This window comes from Toxotes jaculatrix, chromosome 14, assembly GCF_017976425.1.
Source record: "Toxotes jaculatrix isolate fToxJac2 chromosome 14, fToxJac2.pri, whole genome shotgun sequence".
NCBI lineage: Eukaryota > Metazoa > Chordata > Actinopteri > Toxotidae > Toxotes > Toxotes jaculatrix.
Genome location: NC_054407.1, coordinates 11,233,961 through 11,250,702, shown reverse-complemented (window position 1 = coordinate 11,250,702; position 16,742 = coordinate 11,233,961). Strand labels below are relative to the sequence as shown.

At 41.3% G+C, this 16,742-nt stretch overlaps 1 protein-coding gene across 1 annotated transcript; it reads right to left on the bottom strand.

The window, feature by feature from the left end:
• Positions 1–128: 128 nt before the first annotated feature.
• On the bottom strand, positions 129–15,119 carry LOC121193670 (nuclear receptor ROR-beta-like). The gene is made up of 10 exons (XM_041056096.1): positions 14,682–15,119; positions 8,160–8,245; positions 7,924–8,065; positions 6,757–7,290; positions 5,387–5,508; positions 5,029–5,161; positions 4,379–4,486; positions 3,479–3,589; positions 2,820–2,932; positions 129–2,720 (listed from the first exon to the last, which is right to left on the bottom strand). The coding sequence occupies exons 1-10, from the start codon at positions 14,686–14,688 to the stop codon at positions 2,559–2,561; spliced, it is 1,518 nt and encodes a 505-aa protein (XP_040912030.1). The 5' UTR covers positions 14,689–15,119; the 3' UTR covers positions 129–2,558.
• Between the last annotated feature and the right edge of the window lie 1,623 nt (positions 15,120–16,742).

Genomic DNA, 16,742 nt, shown 5'->3' with positions numbered 1-16,742 from the left:
GTATGCAGGGTATGAGATCAGATGATTTTAGAGATCTGAGAAATCAACAGCATGCAAAGACACATAATGCATATTCATCGACATGCAAGCAAAATTCAAGTTTAAATAAAACTCAGTGAAACATTTCAAAAGAAAAAGAAACAATTTATTACATTCTTAAAACCACATATAAGGTATCCCATTGGACAACAATATATATCGAGCTGTGTGACTCAGTTACTCTTGGACTAGTAATATACCTCTTGTACATTTTGTCATACAGGGAAAGAGAAGGGAGACAAACTATTCTTTTTTTGTTTGTACTTGTCCTAATCCTCCTTCAATTAAAAAAATAGATCACTGACTTTACAAGACAAAAGTGGAGACATGTAAAGAAAAAGGTGGATAAAAGACTGACAAGTAAATGAAAATCACAGCAAAAGAAACATTAAACCCCAATAATGAAATCCATTTTTAACTCTAACTGATTTATTTATTTATTTTTTTAATTCCTATGTCTCTTAAATTTAATGTTACAATATTAGGACAAACGGGAAGGGCTTTGACACTTTGTGATTAACATTCACAAAAATAGAACTTACGTCCACAGTGATTATGGTTATGGGTCTCGTCTTAGGTGCAAAGGTGTGAGGAGTACAAGGCTAAAAGACGACACTGGCAATTAAAAGGGACAAGAGATCACAGCTAGCTCCCTGAGCGGCAAACAGCAGGTCCTCGGACTCTGCTCAAGAACTTCACAGCACCCCAAAGTAAGACATTATCATCATCTCAATGCTATTACAACCTTCAGAAAGAATGTTATTTATGTACATGAAAAATGTAAACAGTTATGGGTGACCTTGTGTGACAAATGTGGAATAAAAAAACAAAAATAATAAAACAGATTGACTGAAAACTGTTGAGTCTTACTGGCATTGAGGCCCAACTCAGGGGGGAAGCTGGTAGCTCTGTCTGGCCTTAGACTAGTGTCCAGTGAGAAAGAGGAAAGTATAAGTGCTTGGTATTCGGACAAGTGTTGGGTTTGGGACTAAAGGAGAGGGGAACAGCAAATGTACAAAATAATACAGTTGCTCCAACCAGCAGGGAGGGTTTATGTTACATATTATGGACCTTCGTCATGCCGACCTTTAACCAACTGAAACATTATGAGTGAAAGACAGTTATACTACACCTACTCTTCTGACTGCTGGTTAGAAACGGAGGGTGGGGTGGGAGGGGGACCTTGTGTGTCCCCTTTTATTTTTAAAGTTCATGAAGTCATCTTTTGCCTTTTGCCTCTTTTCCTTAGTGTCCTGTTTGTCCTCTTGTCTCTTTAGGCAGGGGGACAGCAACAGTGCAGACCGAAAGCTCTCAGTTTAAATGCAAGACAGCGGCAATGTTTTTTCGCCTTTGTTTGGGCACACTGCCTTTCCTGCTGTGTCGTATCTGCAACAAGTGTCCACCCCATCGCTTGCATGATGACCGCACCTAACCCAGCGGGGTTTGCCGTTGCAGCAAGAGGGGGTTGTTGCCACAGAAACCTGAGAGTACTGTCAAGAGAGGAAAAATAGTCCAGAAAAAGATCTGAGTCCAAATATCAGCTATCCTCACGCATCCATCTGTTTTTTTTTCCACCTCTACGTCTTTCTATCCACTTTTCTCTCCCTTTCTCTCTAAACTGAACACACATTCTAACTCTCTCCATATACTTATATAGTCATCTATTTACATTCTTATTTAAAATATTTGTTTATAAATGTGTATATAAATTAAAGATAATTTCATCTTGTCCTGTCTCTAAGTGGCATTTACAAGGAAAGGGGTGTGTGGGACTGAGGTTTCTCATTGCATTACAAGAGCCTACAAAAAGGCAGCACCGAACACCGTCTAAATGTATGTGTGAAACTGGTTCTCAGCCTAAGCCATGAGTCATGTCATATCTGTGTGTTTCTTTTTATATTTGAGAAAAATGACTCATGGTCTTGGTCCCTAAGTGATGGTCAGTACAAGGAAATTGTCTGTATGAATACAAAAGTGTACCATACTGAGATGTGTTAATATAGAGAGAAATATTGACTGAGACTTGTATTGACAGTGAGAACTGTTGATCAATGCGACTTCATTCTAATACTAATGTGTAAAACTCTGTCTCAGAGTGGCAGGGTTGTACATTCACTGTTGTTGGGTTCTGGCTTGTGCACTGGTGCTTACTGATGAGGTACATTCATAACTGGTTTGGTGATCCACAGTGGATCTGATCTCAAACGAGTGTTAGAGCTTGGAGCTATTACATGCTAGGTGGGCTGCTGTGTTATTATTAACGTGCCCATCCGCTTGTTGTTAATGCTACAATATGCAGAGGACCATGAGCATGTGTGGTCTGTAGTGTAAGGTGCTTTGCCTGCTGGGAAAGTGGAGGACTACTTTGGGATCATGGTAGACAGAGTATTAAAAGTCCTGGATTGTCTCTTAACCGCTGGTTGTTGAGCTGCAACATCTCTATCCTTCTTTGTCCCTCCTTTTGCTTCCCTACCTCTTAATACACTCTCTCCATCTCTCCTGTTTGTTTATCTGTCTGTCTAGCTGTTGGTGGAGTCCGGCAGAGACATCTCGCTGCCAAACACTTCCCGGTACAGTGGTGGGAAACTGTAGGCGGTCTCTGGGTGGACCAAACGGAAAAACTCCAGTTTATCAATGTGGAGGTTACAGATAGACTTCATTATGGGCAGCTTGGACACCATCTGTGAGGGGGGGAGGAGAGAGGAGATACAAGGATAAATTTCCGTGTTCGTGTACACAAGTGTATGTGTTAAAGAAGAGCCGTGACCGCGTGTCTTTACCTTGTCCAGTTTCTCGTCAGAAGCACCGCTCTTCTGTAGACTGTGCTGCAGAGCCAGGTAGACTTTCTCCTGAAGTTTCTGAACCTTTTGGCCTTCTGTTAGCCACGGTCGATCTACAGGGAAAAAAATATTAACCCCTTAACATGTATATTCTTTCTTTTATGGTGGCATCATTCAATCAAATGGAAATAAGTTAGATGTCTCGTGCATCATTTCAGCATATTTCCTGACATATTTGGCATTTTTGGAAACTTTGCGATCGCCTCTAAATTACATTCTGTGAGTATGAAAAATGTAAGAGTTGCAATTCAGAAATGTGAAACAAAAGGCTGATCTGTACTGCCGATATGACTCACGGGGAGAAATGACCTGTTCCAAAATGCAATATCATTTTTTAAAAAGTCTTCTAAATAAACCGCAACAATAAACTGAAAACTGACAATTGTCAGTCATCTACAAAAAATGTATTGTGTTGAATGTTTATGTCTAAAACAGACATCCTACAGTCACTCTTGAATGTGGCTCTCTTTTACAAGGACAGAACAGCACTGAAAAAAACAGTATTATTTTGTATTCTGCAGTATAATAAGCACTTTCTCTTGAACATGTTTGTGTTTATGAATATGTGTGTGAGCGAGGAAGAGAAGAAGAAGAATCACCAGGGGATAGAAGGACGGCGGCACTAAACAGAGCCATCTCTTCATCAGACAGCTGCAGACGGCAAAGTCCTTTTCCAAGGTCAAACACTGCACTCACCAGGTCATCACAACCTGCGCAGAACACAAGATATTGTCTAATTAATTGTCAAAAACAACAGCTTGAAGACTTGAATAGTTTTGCTTAATTAGTCAACTGATGCAGGAGAGAGTCAAAAGCGATGACAGCATGAAGAGCCTGACCTACGATTAAATTGTACCAGTTTTCGTTAATGCTGTTAATGTCTGTCTGACCTCCAAGAAATGACAGGATCCTAGTGTTTTGAGAAATCAATTAAAGGCGGTGGACAGAGAACTACTGCTGTACTGGCTGATATAATGCGATATAATCCATCATTTAAAATTAGACAACTTGGCTAGTCCTTAAATGAGTTTGTCACACTGCTTGCTGTTGTGTTTAATGGTGTTTGTTTTCACTTCCTCCATTATGGTGTATTGTTACACGGTCGGTGGAGCTGAAGAGGCAACACAGTGCTTCAGAAATGTCTCTCTCAATTATTTCTGCTCAAAAGTCGGTTCTAGCTTTGCAGTTGACAAGGTTGGAACTGAAACGACTGTCTTACAGAATCATTTAAAGAAGAATTACTACAGTTATGTTACTTAAACTAATGAACTGCCAGAGCAGAGGCATCTCTGTAAGCTGTCAATAATGGATTGAGGACAGTGGGAGCCCTGGCATTTTTCTTCACAGTGATGGTAATTATTGCACAGTGCGTGTGGAAAAGACATGACATTTTCCAGCTTACATAAGGCGTGAGAAACGTAAGATGTTTAAATGTGTGACCGTGTCAATTATCTGAATGTTTTAGCGCTTACACAACCTTACTCCCATTTCATCCTTACCAAGCGCTTTGAAGAACTGAGCCGAAGCGAACTTCCCATTGAAGAAAATGGTGCTGTTGTTGACGTTGAAAGCTCGGCACATGCGTATCAGCAGGACCTCCAGGCAGCCTGAAAGGGCAGCCACAGACAGAGGCAAAGACATGGAGAGATGGACAGATGGAGAAAGAAGAGGAAGGAGGAGGGAGGGACAGAGAAGGTCCAAGATACTCCAACATGCACAAAACACACAACAAAATGTAAATAATTTTGACCCGATTGGAGCACAGCATATATAAGACATTTTTGAACCATTTTTGAAAAATCAACAGGATAACATGGATATCACCCAAGATTTTTTTTTTTTTTAAAAGTTCAAAACATTTACAGAGAGTAAACAAATTGTCAGATATATGCATTTTATGTCACAGATAAGATATGTGTTGAGCAGATACAGAAAATAATGGCAAGTTTTGTTTCCAGAATCGTTTGAACCAAGTGTGTGTAATTTATTAAAAGCAAATAAACAAATGGTAAAAAAAAAAAAAGGCAAAGGTAGAAGGTTGGAGACAAAAAAACAGGAAGGAATCAAAGTTAGCAAGTTTCAAACTCAGTTTACTTTGGAAGAATTATTTCTGCTTTGAGATTTGAGAATTTTTAGACTGTGCACTGACCTGCTTTCAGCAATATAATCTGATCATTCTGGCACAGGTCCATGAAGCCAGCAATGCGTTTGGCAAACTCCACCACATACTGGATGGCATTGGTGATGTGGTGTGCGCACTGCTGCCACATCCACTCAGCTGACTGAAAGAGTGACACATAAAAAGACACATGAGTATTACAAGGCCATTAACATCACTTCAGCACCAATTACTTGCTCAGATCAGATTCAGTACCTGCACCGACCAAACAAGTAATAACATATATGTAAGTGTATGTTAAATATACAGTATTGATAAATTTGTAAAGACAATGCTATAAATGACTGTGACAACAGAAGACTTAACACCGATGGGATTTATTTTATACCTTGTTCTGAAAAGCCCGTGTTTCCTCAGGTGTGTATTGTACCCAGGTGAATCTCTTCATGTCTTCAGCGCTGTACTGACACGTCTCCAAGTGAGACTTAACGATACTCTGAGTGATGCGCTCTGCGAAACAGAGTAAGCATATACACCCATACAATCAGTGCCCGTTTCACTTTGATTATTTGTGGCGGTAGCAGGTTTGTGTTTCGGAGAGACAGCGAGAGAGCAGCAGAGTGTAACAGTAGTGTTGTTTACATAGCCACAGACCATGACAGTGTGACCTTGAATTAGAAACTAGATGCTTTGCAACATTCTGCTGTTACGTCTGTCCCCACCAAGTCTGAGTGCTACTGGCTCATCTTATTTCCGCAGAAGTTTGGATCTTCTCCACCTCCTGCGCTTATTAATATCCAGCAGGCCTGATATTTACTCACTGCTCCTTTTATAAGTCCCAAGAGCCCTTTTCAAAGCCTCCTTGCAGTTTGTTGCTGCCAGCAACCATAAAGATATAAAATAAAATACAAATGCATTCTTCCTCAAGATCTCTAGAGACACCATCTTTAAAAAATGCCTTAGCTTCTTTACCTCTATAAATACCACTACACCATTGTCCCTTTATCTGTTTCGATGAGCTGCTACTAGAGTACATCTTCTGCCTGTTTCTTGTTTCCTGCTTGTTTTGCCTATTTAATCTTGTCCTTGTCCTGTTTTGCTATTCTATTTGCCACGTATTATTCTGATTCTTTTTCTTTGCCAACCTGCTTATGAGATACGTCCTTGTGCTTTATCTTTGTATTTATTTAATTTTGCTTTTTGAAATTCTATTTACTTAATTATTTGACCTTTTTTTGACCTTTCCCAGGGAGGAATTACTAATAATATACTGTAAATTCTCAAAATAAAAGCAAGGTCAGACAGCGGTCAGGTAGAAAAAAAACACTACATGTATTACATTTGTATAGCAGTACCCATACCACACTCTCATTCCCAACAATTACTCAGTACCACTATTATTACTCATTGGTTTATTCATTATGATCCATTCTGGTTTGCTTGGCTTTCTTTATGTAAACTTCTTTTATAAAAACTTAATACTTCCAGTAAATGTTTCACAATAAAAGGGTTTATGGTCCCTGAACTGCTGCTGTTTTAACGTGAACCATTTTAAAGAAATGTTAAGTCTGCATTAAGGACATGCAGCAGGGAATGAAAAATGGGAACAACTCTCAGAATATCCTGTATCAAGTAATGGCCTGGTTCTCTTCAGTTGCTAAAGGGCCCAGAACACTATGTAGGAATTTAGGGTATTCTGATACTCTCTGTGACACACTGTTTAAGTGTGAGTGAAGAAAATACATTGTTAGTACTCACCAAGGTCTGTTATTGAGCAGTCATCAGGCAGATGGTCCAGCAGTGCATGTGTGTGTTCCAGCAGCGGATGTGTGTGAGAGTGTGTATGCAGGAGCTGTATCCCGTTGCCGTCTGCCCCGTCCAGTATAGTCTGCTGCGGGGAATTCTGATTGGACAAGGATGAGGAAGAAGAAGAAGAGGACGATGAGCTGGAGGTGTTCCCGGTGCTGGCTCCCCCACCTCCGCCAAGCAGCTCCAGGCTGCAATACTCGCTGGCCTCCTCGGGGGTCAGCGGCAGATCAAACAGGTCAGGCAGCGCTGCGATGTCATCCAGGTCACTGAGGGTGGAGCTGGAGCCCCCACTGCTGTAGGACCGGCTCAGACCCTCTTCACCATCCTCTCCGCTACCGCCACAGACTCCATCCTCCCTGGGTAAGGACAGAGCTGTAGAGCCCCCGCCTCCGGAGCCCACACACTCCTGGGACTTCTGGTGCTTCTGAACTTCAGCATACAGGCTGTCGCGCTGCTTCTTTGACATGCGACCGAACTTCACTGCTGCAAAGAGAAAATACATTTTCATTATAGCAGACAAACAGACTCATGTTACAAGTAACTACTTCCTGCATGTTTGGAATATTTGCCTTAATAATCACAAATTAAATATTAAAATTTTTTGCATTTGTGCAGAGATATTGCAAAATTTTCTGTTGCCAAACTAAAAAAATGCATCTATAGCTGTTAGTTAAGTCTAATTAGGTCTAATTAAGATATTCCTGGCTCACATAGATTCCATCTGCCACCTTATCCACAAGTACTGTATGTTCCAGTCCCTATTTCCAGTTTGCATGATGACAGTTCATCACCTCTTCAGTCTACATACTGTATTTGTTTTCTCCCCGTAGTCAACAGAAGAGGGTGACATGTGGTGAACCTTGTCACAACAGCTGATGTGAAACATTGCTACTGAGGGCTTCAAATTCTCCTGGTATCAGCTTTAAATTAAAGGCACACACACACACACACACACTGGGGCTGCACTGGAGAAACACATTTCTACTACACCAGCCCAAAGTGAGTGAAAGTCTGTTTAACCAAAGTCAGCTGTGGTAAATTTTTGAAGTTTACCATTGAATGTCATGGTTTAAGGAAGTGAGTAAAGACAGTACAGAGCGTTCTTTGTGTGTTTACCATCTCTGCTCATGCCCAAAGCCAGACATTTCTGTAGGCGGCAGTGCTGGCAGCGGTTACGGTTAGTTCGGTCGATCAGGCAGTTCCTCTGGCGGGAACAGGAGTACATGGCGTTGTTCTGCTGGCTGCGACGAAAGAAACCCTTGACACACACAAACACAGAAATACTGTAAATGGGGGCGCATTTTAAATGAAACAGGTTAAGTTTGAAGTTAAGTTTGGTGTTTCCTCCTCACCTTGCAGCCTTCGCAGGTGATGACTCCATAGTGGATTCCTGAGGACTTGTCCCCACAGATCTTACAGGGGATGACCTCGATCTGAGCTGCAGGACCGAAAACAAAACAGCGATGAGAGAGGTCAGAAAGAAAACAAGAGCTGCACTCCAGATTAGCTCAGTCAACAGTCAACATCTGCTTAGTAAAGTGCGGCAGTTACATTTTTAGCTTGTTTTACAGCATTGAGTCACACTGTAAACGGTTGCCAAAAATAGTTAATAATAATAATAACTAAACACTAACACAATGAGTAACATGATACATTCATTCAGACATAACACACACTTTCACAGAAGGCCCTATTTGGCATATATCTGGTGGTCACTGCAAAGGGAGCGAGCGGGACTCGTCTGAACTTCTCCATACAGCACAAAAACTGTTCTCGACGTGCAAATAATATACTGATCACTGCTAATTGTGGAGATTAAAATCCTCCTTGATCTGATCCCTGCGTTTTAAACAAATGATTGTTTTCTATCTATTTTCTATAAAAGGTTTGAAATGGGGACTCTTTTTTTCTGTTGTGTGTGGAAGGGCCTCTTCCTCTTTAGCTGCTGTCTCTCCTGGAGTTGGCCTGTAGACATTTTTGTATCCCTTATCCCTTTGTATCCCTATGGACATATTGTCAATAAACATATTATCTATTTCCAATAGTATGCTAATGATCCACGGCATAACAAGTACCATTTATCTGCTAAAATGTCCAAATTCCAAATTGTGTTAAATATAATTTCTTTTAAGTGTGAGATGTAACAGAATTTCGTCTTGCTGATCTGAGATCTTCTTATCTTGCTTGGCAGCTTCTCCATCACTGTAACCCAAACCAACCATATTTCAGACATGATTTTTGGCTCTCTGGTTTGCAGGCTATTTACGCTGCACTGTTATGTTTTCTCCAGCTATAAACCTTGGTCATAATTTGGTCCTTTGTATCTTCTGTAGTCCTTGAAAAGGTTGCCCATGCTTTTATCTTGCCACAGTCAGACTGCTGTATCTCCGTGTAGTCTGGGCTCAATAAGAAGGCCATCTCTCTGCTCCAGCTGATACGAAATGCAGCTGCAAGGCTTTTGACCAAAATCTATTTCAGTGAGTTGTCACATTACACCTATCCTCACCTCCTTTCTCTGGGAGTCCTTGAGTTTCAGATTTGAATTTAACATTTTTTCTGATAATGTTATGGGGTTTAGACACAAGGTTACAGTACATTTCAGTCCACTTTGAGTCTGAATGCAGTCTGTGATCCTGAGCTCAGTCCTCCTGGTTAACTTATGCCACATTACTGGGGGAAGATCATGTCTTTCAAACTCCCTTTCTGTAAATCCCATGCAAGGATAAGGCAGTGCTTACTTTCATCTGAAGGCCTTTGATGTCACCCTTTTTCTCTGATCTTTAACTATCTTTTGGTGTGTTTTATCCTTCCTATCTCTTTTATGATGCTTTATGGCCTCTGAACTTTGCTGTATTGTTCGGCAAAACACGTGATTAACTGAAAATCATGTTGTTTTATTATTATTATTAGAAAATTATTAACCCATTTTAGATGTACATGAAAATGTACAGGAAATAAAAATGTAACATCAGTTTAGCCACATATTTTTTTTTCATTTTTTTTTACAAACTGTCCCACAGTAAGTACACACAGTACAAGAGAAGATAACTTGCCATGAACTGTGTTTGTCTGCACCCTGCATGTGGCCCCCATGAGGGAACAGAGTACACAAACAGGGAATCACATGACACTCGAACATATGACACATACACAAAGGCTCCTTCTTTCTTGACAACAACAACTATATCATAAGATAGCTGCTGCTTGGCCTTGCTGTCTGAATAATCTTTAGACTGATTTACAAAATCAGTATTTGTCCCACTTGTGTTGGGACGATGTATGGAAATTCACTTAGTGACGGTGGAGGAATTGTTGCACTCTTAGGTACTGGAAAACACAACTTTCCAGCCTTTCCCCCCTCTTTAATGACACTGTCGGCTGTCTCTTCTCTAAAACTGTTACTAAAATACTCCAACTGATCAGGGCAGCTGCAGGCATGCAATGGAAAAATATCTCCCTCTCCCCCCTTCCCTCCCTCCCTTCCTCTCTTTCTCTCAGGTTTCCCTCCACCCCTCCCTCCTCTCTCGATTATATAACTCTTGTCTGTGAACATTCCTCACAACACTCATTCAGCGGGCTCACTCTAGCAACACCCAGACCCCGCCCTCCTCAGACTCTCCCTTTCCCACTGGCTGAGCTGCGTTCCAGCCTCCTTGGTATTGGCTGAGTCATCTGTCACTCGGGCGCTGTAGCCTGTCAGCCCATGTGGACATTCTGTCCTACTGACACACTTTCCCACTGCAGGGGGAGAGGGAGGAGGACGGCAAGCGCGATCCCGGCTCTCGGCAGACCAGTTTTAAGGTGGAACTCAACAATGCTCAGACTTCCCCATATAACACTCCCCTGATGGCTCATAACATGCATTAGAAAATTGGCTGTGTTACATAACAACAAAATTAACCAAGAGACACGACGATAATAAGCCTTGACAAACTGCGCTTAGCAGTTCAGTTAATACGCAACACACATCTTCACTGATTTCCCATAAGTCTGTTTCTGTATGGAGTGATTTCTAAGCAATGATCAAACACCCTGTGTGCTGTGTTATTAGAGAGAAATCACATTTGATTTAATGGTAACAGCCCTGACTGTACCTGGCTACAGTCCACTCAAAGCAGACAAACTCTGAACTTGAATGTCAGCTATTCAGCCCCCCACCCCTCTCCCCAGTCTTTGATATTGAGCTTCTGCCTCAACCCATTCTATTCTTGTCCTATGCTGAGAGCCAGAATTACACAGATGCCCAGCCACCCACCCCTGTTGCTACAACCACACATACATGTTTTCTTGCTCCTCTTCTCTGTCTGTCCACAGATATCCAGATATAAAGTTGCCAATTAATATTGATAAATCGATAAATCAATTAATTGAATATAAGGCAAAAAAAAAAAAAAAAACAAGCACCATTTTTATGAGGTAAATACCCAGTACAAATAAGCTTACTAAACAACTAAGACAAATTCAGCTAACTATGCTGGTAGTAATACTAGCCAGACTAATCCTAAAGCAACATTTACCTTTCACCCTGAATATCATTGTTGACCTGTGCTAAAACACCAGTGTTAGGCATCTGACCTTTAGCTCTCCAGAGAGAGCCGGCATTCCCAGAAGATCGATACCAGTTCTGCTTATTGCTAACATGATGCATGAAGATTACATGCAGAGCTTTACATTGATCACCCACTGACACGTTAACTTACAAAATGCTGGCGGGAAATGCAGTGAATGAGGTGAAACTGCACAACTGGCAAAGAAAGAAAGGTGTCTGAGGAGTAGAACAGCTACTCTGTGTGGCACACCCAAGCTTTTTCACTAAATAAACTGGGAACAGACACTTTAACAGCTCAGCTAGAAACACGTTGGCCCCAGTGTGTTTATCAGTCAGCTAAATGTGTAACCATGTTATCTCTACAAAAGCCTAATTCAGTAGGGGTGGGGCAGAGAGAGGCAGAGGAAAAAAATCACTGACTTTGTGCTTCCAACAGTTCAATTCTCTGTATCTAATGTGGAACAAACAGCCAATAACTCTCCAACAGGAGCCTCCTGTCAAGCAGTCAGTGTGTCAGTGTGTCAGTAGCATGACAAAGACATGAATTTTGACCCTCCACGTGTGCACGCTCACATATGTGTAAAAACCACCCATATGCACCACTTCTCCATTTTAGTAGATTACAGACAGTTTTAATACAAGTACAGGTTGTTCGTGTTTGCTTATTACGCAAGTCGCAATTCCGTGCAGACTGCAAACTGCCCTCGAGCAACAGATTGAGTCAGGGCTCAGTGGTGTCTTTTAATTTTTTTTCATTACCTGCTCATGAGAATGACTGACAGCTTGAGAAGAGACCCAGTGGGAGGAAGGGAGGGGGGCTTGTGCTTGAGCTCTGTTCATATTAGCAATGCTGAAGCACTTGTTGTGTCATGCCTCACAGTTGGGTGTAGGCTTACAGTGCAGAGCAGAGCAGAGCTGTACCACAACAACCCACTATAGCTGTCCTTGTTGCCTCTGTCTTCTTTATAAAACAAGATGAAGTACAGGAGTGTTTTTCCACATTATCTGAATTATTTGAAATTCCATGTTATTTGATTAACTCTATTACGTTCTCAGATACGTAACAAAACATTGTTTGTTTTCAGACTTTATGGCCGAATCCAGGAGGGAAACTGTGTTACTGATCACACTTCATACCTTGTAGCATGCTAGTCCACTCTCTAACATGCAGCTGTCACAAAATATTTTGATTTTACTCACAAAGGATGGTCCTACTTAAAACAAAACAATGGTGTTGAGACTCAGCATACACTAAATGCATACACAGAATCTGGCTGTAAGGCTGCTGGTGCATTCAAATCAGTAGGCTCTATTTTAAAAGATGCAAATACCAGCGGAGGCCAACCTGAGGCCCACAGAGGGGGGATTAGAACAGAGCTAAGAATTTCATAGGCCTCTTCTACCGAGTGTCAGTGTATGACACGAGTCTCATGATCTTTCGCTGTGTTTACATGCAATAAATAAAGTGCACTCTGCCATCCTGTACAGTAAACCAGAGGAAGTGTCAGAGGTCAAGACATCACAACAGGGTTTCTTAAAGTCTGTCAACATGCCAAAACTACTGGAATGACTCAACTAGACTAAAGCTATTGTCACTGCAGATGCGCATGAGTGTGTTCAAACTGGGATAAAAATGCTGACATGCTTGTCTAGAGAGTACACCACAAGTTGAGTGACTAACCTACATTTTCAATGCGATGGGCTAAGAAAGGGCTGCGGTTTGTTTACATTTGGATATCCTGCCAGAAAGGGAACCTCCCTCCACCAGAGGCCCCCTCGACTCTTTCTAGTGCAAAAAAAATTCATTTCTCTCTCTCTCTCTTTCCTCCCCTTAAAAAAAACAACAACTTGTACCTAATCTCCTGTCCTGCGTAATACAAAAGGAGAACAGAACCAAACATTGGCAAACAGTTTGTTTACTAATGTTTCTGTACATGTGAAGCATGTGAAATTGCTGAGGGTAGATTAATTTCAGCTAATATTTTGAGAGGTTACATTAACTATGTTGTCAATGTGATACATGCACAAGCAAAATATCTTTCCAGGATATATTCATATTTTAAATGATATATATTTTAAATTAACCAGATTTGCACGTGGCCTACATTGCATTTAAGGCCTATTTTTAATAATTATTTGGATTTTGATATTATTCGTCTTTACTGTTTTTCTTCAGGCTGTACACAAACAGCCTGCCTTGTCAGGAACAGTCATCTGCTGCCCCACTGCCCAAGTTCAAGCTCAGCCTGTGTCGGGGAGCGACACGCTGTCGGACGACCGTCACTGAGCGCCTGTAACCGCACATGGCGCTGCACGTCGGGCGGCACGGCGCTTCCCAGAGCCGCTCCCCCTCCCTCCGCTGCGAATGCTGTATAATGTTGGGTGACATAACTAGGTCAGTGGAACAGCCAGGTCCCCTCTCCCTCTGTACACTCACACAGTCGGCCATGCTGGCACAGTCATCACATCATAACAATATCACAACCACACCAACACTGCTCCGATTCATCCAGTAACATCACTGGTGCAGTTACACAAGTTGGCAAGCATCTTCAGAGGTGTTTTATTTATCAAAACAATATATAAAATATAACAAAATTATTTGATTACGTGCCAAAATCATATATATAGGTAGATTATTTTTTCTTTTGAGCGAGTGCTGTAGAAACGTTCGCTATTTTAGTTTTTAATTCACCTGATCAGAAACCTGATTGAGCTCAAATAACATCTCGATTACATAATTCTAGTTTTGGTTAACAACAACCTCCTCTCATGCCCCTCCCTCTCCTTATTGCATAACTCAAACATGGATCCCCTGGTAAAATTTACAGAAGGACTCCCAGGTGCTATGTGACTCATATTTCATCAAAAAAGAGACAGATTTTGGCTCTGCGAGGAATTATAAAGCACAACTACGCATGTGCACAACTGAAATGTTCTGGTTTCACCATAAACAGACCTGGAAGGTGATTTTTTTTTTTTTAAAAAAGGAAAGAAAAAAAAAAAAAAAAAAAAACAGAATTTATTTGGTCAAGTTAATTATCCTGAACAACATGCCTCCAGCTCCTTTAACGCTGCATGCTGAAGTTCAGTGTGGAGCACGCAGCCTCGGGCACTGTGCAGTGATAATCCAGTCATGAGGGATTAATGCGCACTGGGAGGAAAACAGGCGCACTAAAGTTCCCTGTGCGCACACATGTGGCCGTTCCAGCCCATTAAAAAAAATAAAAAGAAAAAAAAAGAAAGACGGAGAAACCACACGGTGCTATTTCCCCAAGTTCAGGTAAACATGCACGGATTTACTGTGACATAAAAATCAACTTACCTCTCATTTTGATGTTTTCTCTTTATAGGCAGGACGTTGAAAACTCGACTACATGTGGTTACTGTAGGTGACAGGATAGAGGAGAATAAAGCGCTGGAGCCAGAGTACACTGGCTCTGTCACTTCGTCCCGGCTGCAGACAGCTCTCGTAAAGCACGACCAAAAGAAAAAGGAAAAAACAAAGCAAGGAAAGAACTACCGGAAACTCTTCTCCTCTATCGCTCGGTCAAGTCCGAGCAAAATAAAAGAGTGAAGAAAGCCGCTTTGGATCGCATCGTAACCGTCTCGGCGCACTGGCGAATCGATTTGGCTCAACTTTTTTGACAGAATAGTCCCACGGTGGACGAGCAGTGTTCAGCACCCCGCCTCCGCGTTGTGACTCTCCGCCTGCTTTCCTCTCAGTCTACCCTGCTAACCTACTTTCTCCAAGCGTGGACTCTCACATGATCTCACTGCCGACAGCTCCTCTCGCAGCACTCGCGGGAGCGCGCCGGTCGGGAGCGAGTTTAAGGTGGCTGAGCAAATGATTGACTAAGTGCTCACTTCTCACTCACCGTGATGCCCAATAGAGAGAAATAAAGATTGTCACTTCCAGGATGTGATAGGAAGGTAATGAAAACCCACAATCAGTTCTTCTTTAAAACAGATATTAATATATATTGCTCTCCTCCACTTCCCTAACTGGAGTACGGTTAATGCAAAAGCAGAATACAGAAGTTCACACTTGTCTGATTAGGTGTTGCTAAAATTTCTTTTTTTTTTTTTTAAGGAAAGAATAAGCATTAAAAAGCTATCTAAGAGGTACTTTGTTTTCTCATGGCCTCATTGTAGCTTTAAAGTGACTGTCCCACAGATATCTTTCAAAAAACATTAGCAGAATGAAAAAAAGCCAAATATTCACTCGTTGCAGACTCTCAGATACTGATTTACATTGTGTTTAATGACCATAAACTAATGTGTTTGCCAGGGTAAACAAGACATTTAAATATGTCAACCTCAGTTTTGAGAAACGGTGATCAGCATTTTTCTCTATTTTGGGACATGTTACAGAACAGTGTATTTACTTAGAAAGTGCAGATTAATCAATAAGGAAAATAATCATTACTTGCCTCCCTAGCAGAATGTCGCCATACGCCTTCCCCAACATCCAAAATATGAATGAAAGAGGATGTTGTTTCTTCAGCCAGACTGTTTGTCACTAAATTTAGAACGAATATTTATGACACCTTTAATAGTCCTTGTGCTGTTAACCAAGTGAAACACCTGTTTTCCAAAGAAATGAGAGAAGAAAAAGAGTGGAGTTAATTTTATTGGCAATAAATATACAATATGATGTTGCTGCAGTGACTTTGTGGACCCATAAAATATTTTATTTGAGCTTGTGCGCTTGCATGAGCGTTGTTCCTTAGTGTGCACTTCTGTACAAGGAAGAATAGGCTAGAAAATATTCCTGGCTGCTTTCCCAATGATTGCTCACCATCTTTCAATTTATCCTCCGTGGACTTAGAGTTGCTCCAGAGTTTACACCCAGTGACCTCACAAGGTTTGATTCACAGCAGTCTGGTTCCTGTTTCATGTTCACATTTCTGTGCTGAACATGCAGGAACACATCACAGGAATACTGCTGTAATATTTGCATCTCATTTATTTAACTTATTTGTTTCTGTGTGTTAGCATGTTAGCCACACTGTTTGGCATTTTATTTTCCTGCAAATGTGCCAAATGTCTTTTTTTTTTTTTCTTTGCTCATATGAATCGTCTCTTTCTTTGGATACTTTGGATTTTTTTAAAAGGCAAATTTACAGCTCATCTTTCCTGGTTTAATCAATGAATGAAAAGGATTCAGATTCTGATGTAAATGTGTACTTGGGACAGTGTGTGACTGTTTGGTTGGTGCTGATGAAGAGCCGGGTGGGTGCTTCGGGGTGGGGGGGGGGGGCTGTAGCGGGTGGCCTTATGATGCAATGTCCTGGCAGCGATGTTATGAAACAGCATGAAGGCAGAGATTACTCAAACTAGGTTAGTGGAGCAGCCGAGCACAGAGCACCTACAGTCAGAGATT

Excerpts from the sequence above, each read along its gene's own strand:
- LOC121193670 (XM_041056096.1), bottom strand. Across the intron at positions 7,291-7,923 it reads TTTGGGCATGAGCAGAGATG|CAGTGAAGTTCGGTCGCATG; the intron begins GTAAACACACAA and ends TTCTCTTTGCAG. Across the intron at positions 2,721-2,819 it reads CTGACGAGAAACTGGACAAG|ATGGTGTCCAAGCTGCCCAT; the intron begins GTAAAGACACGC and ends CCCCCCTCACAG.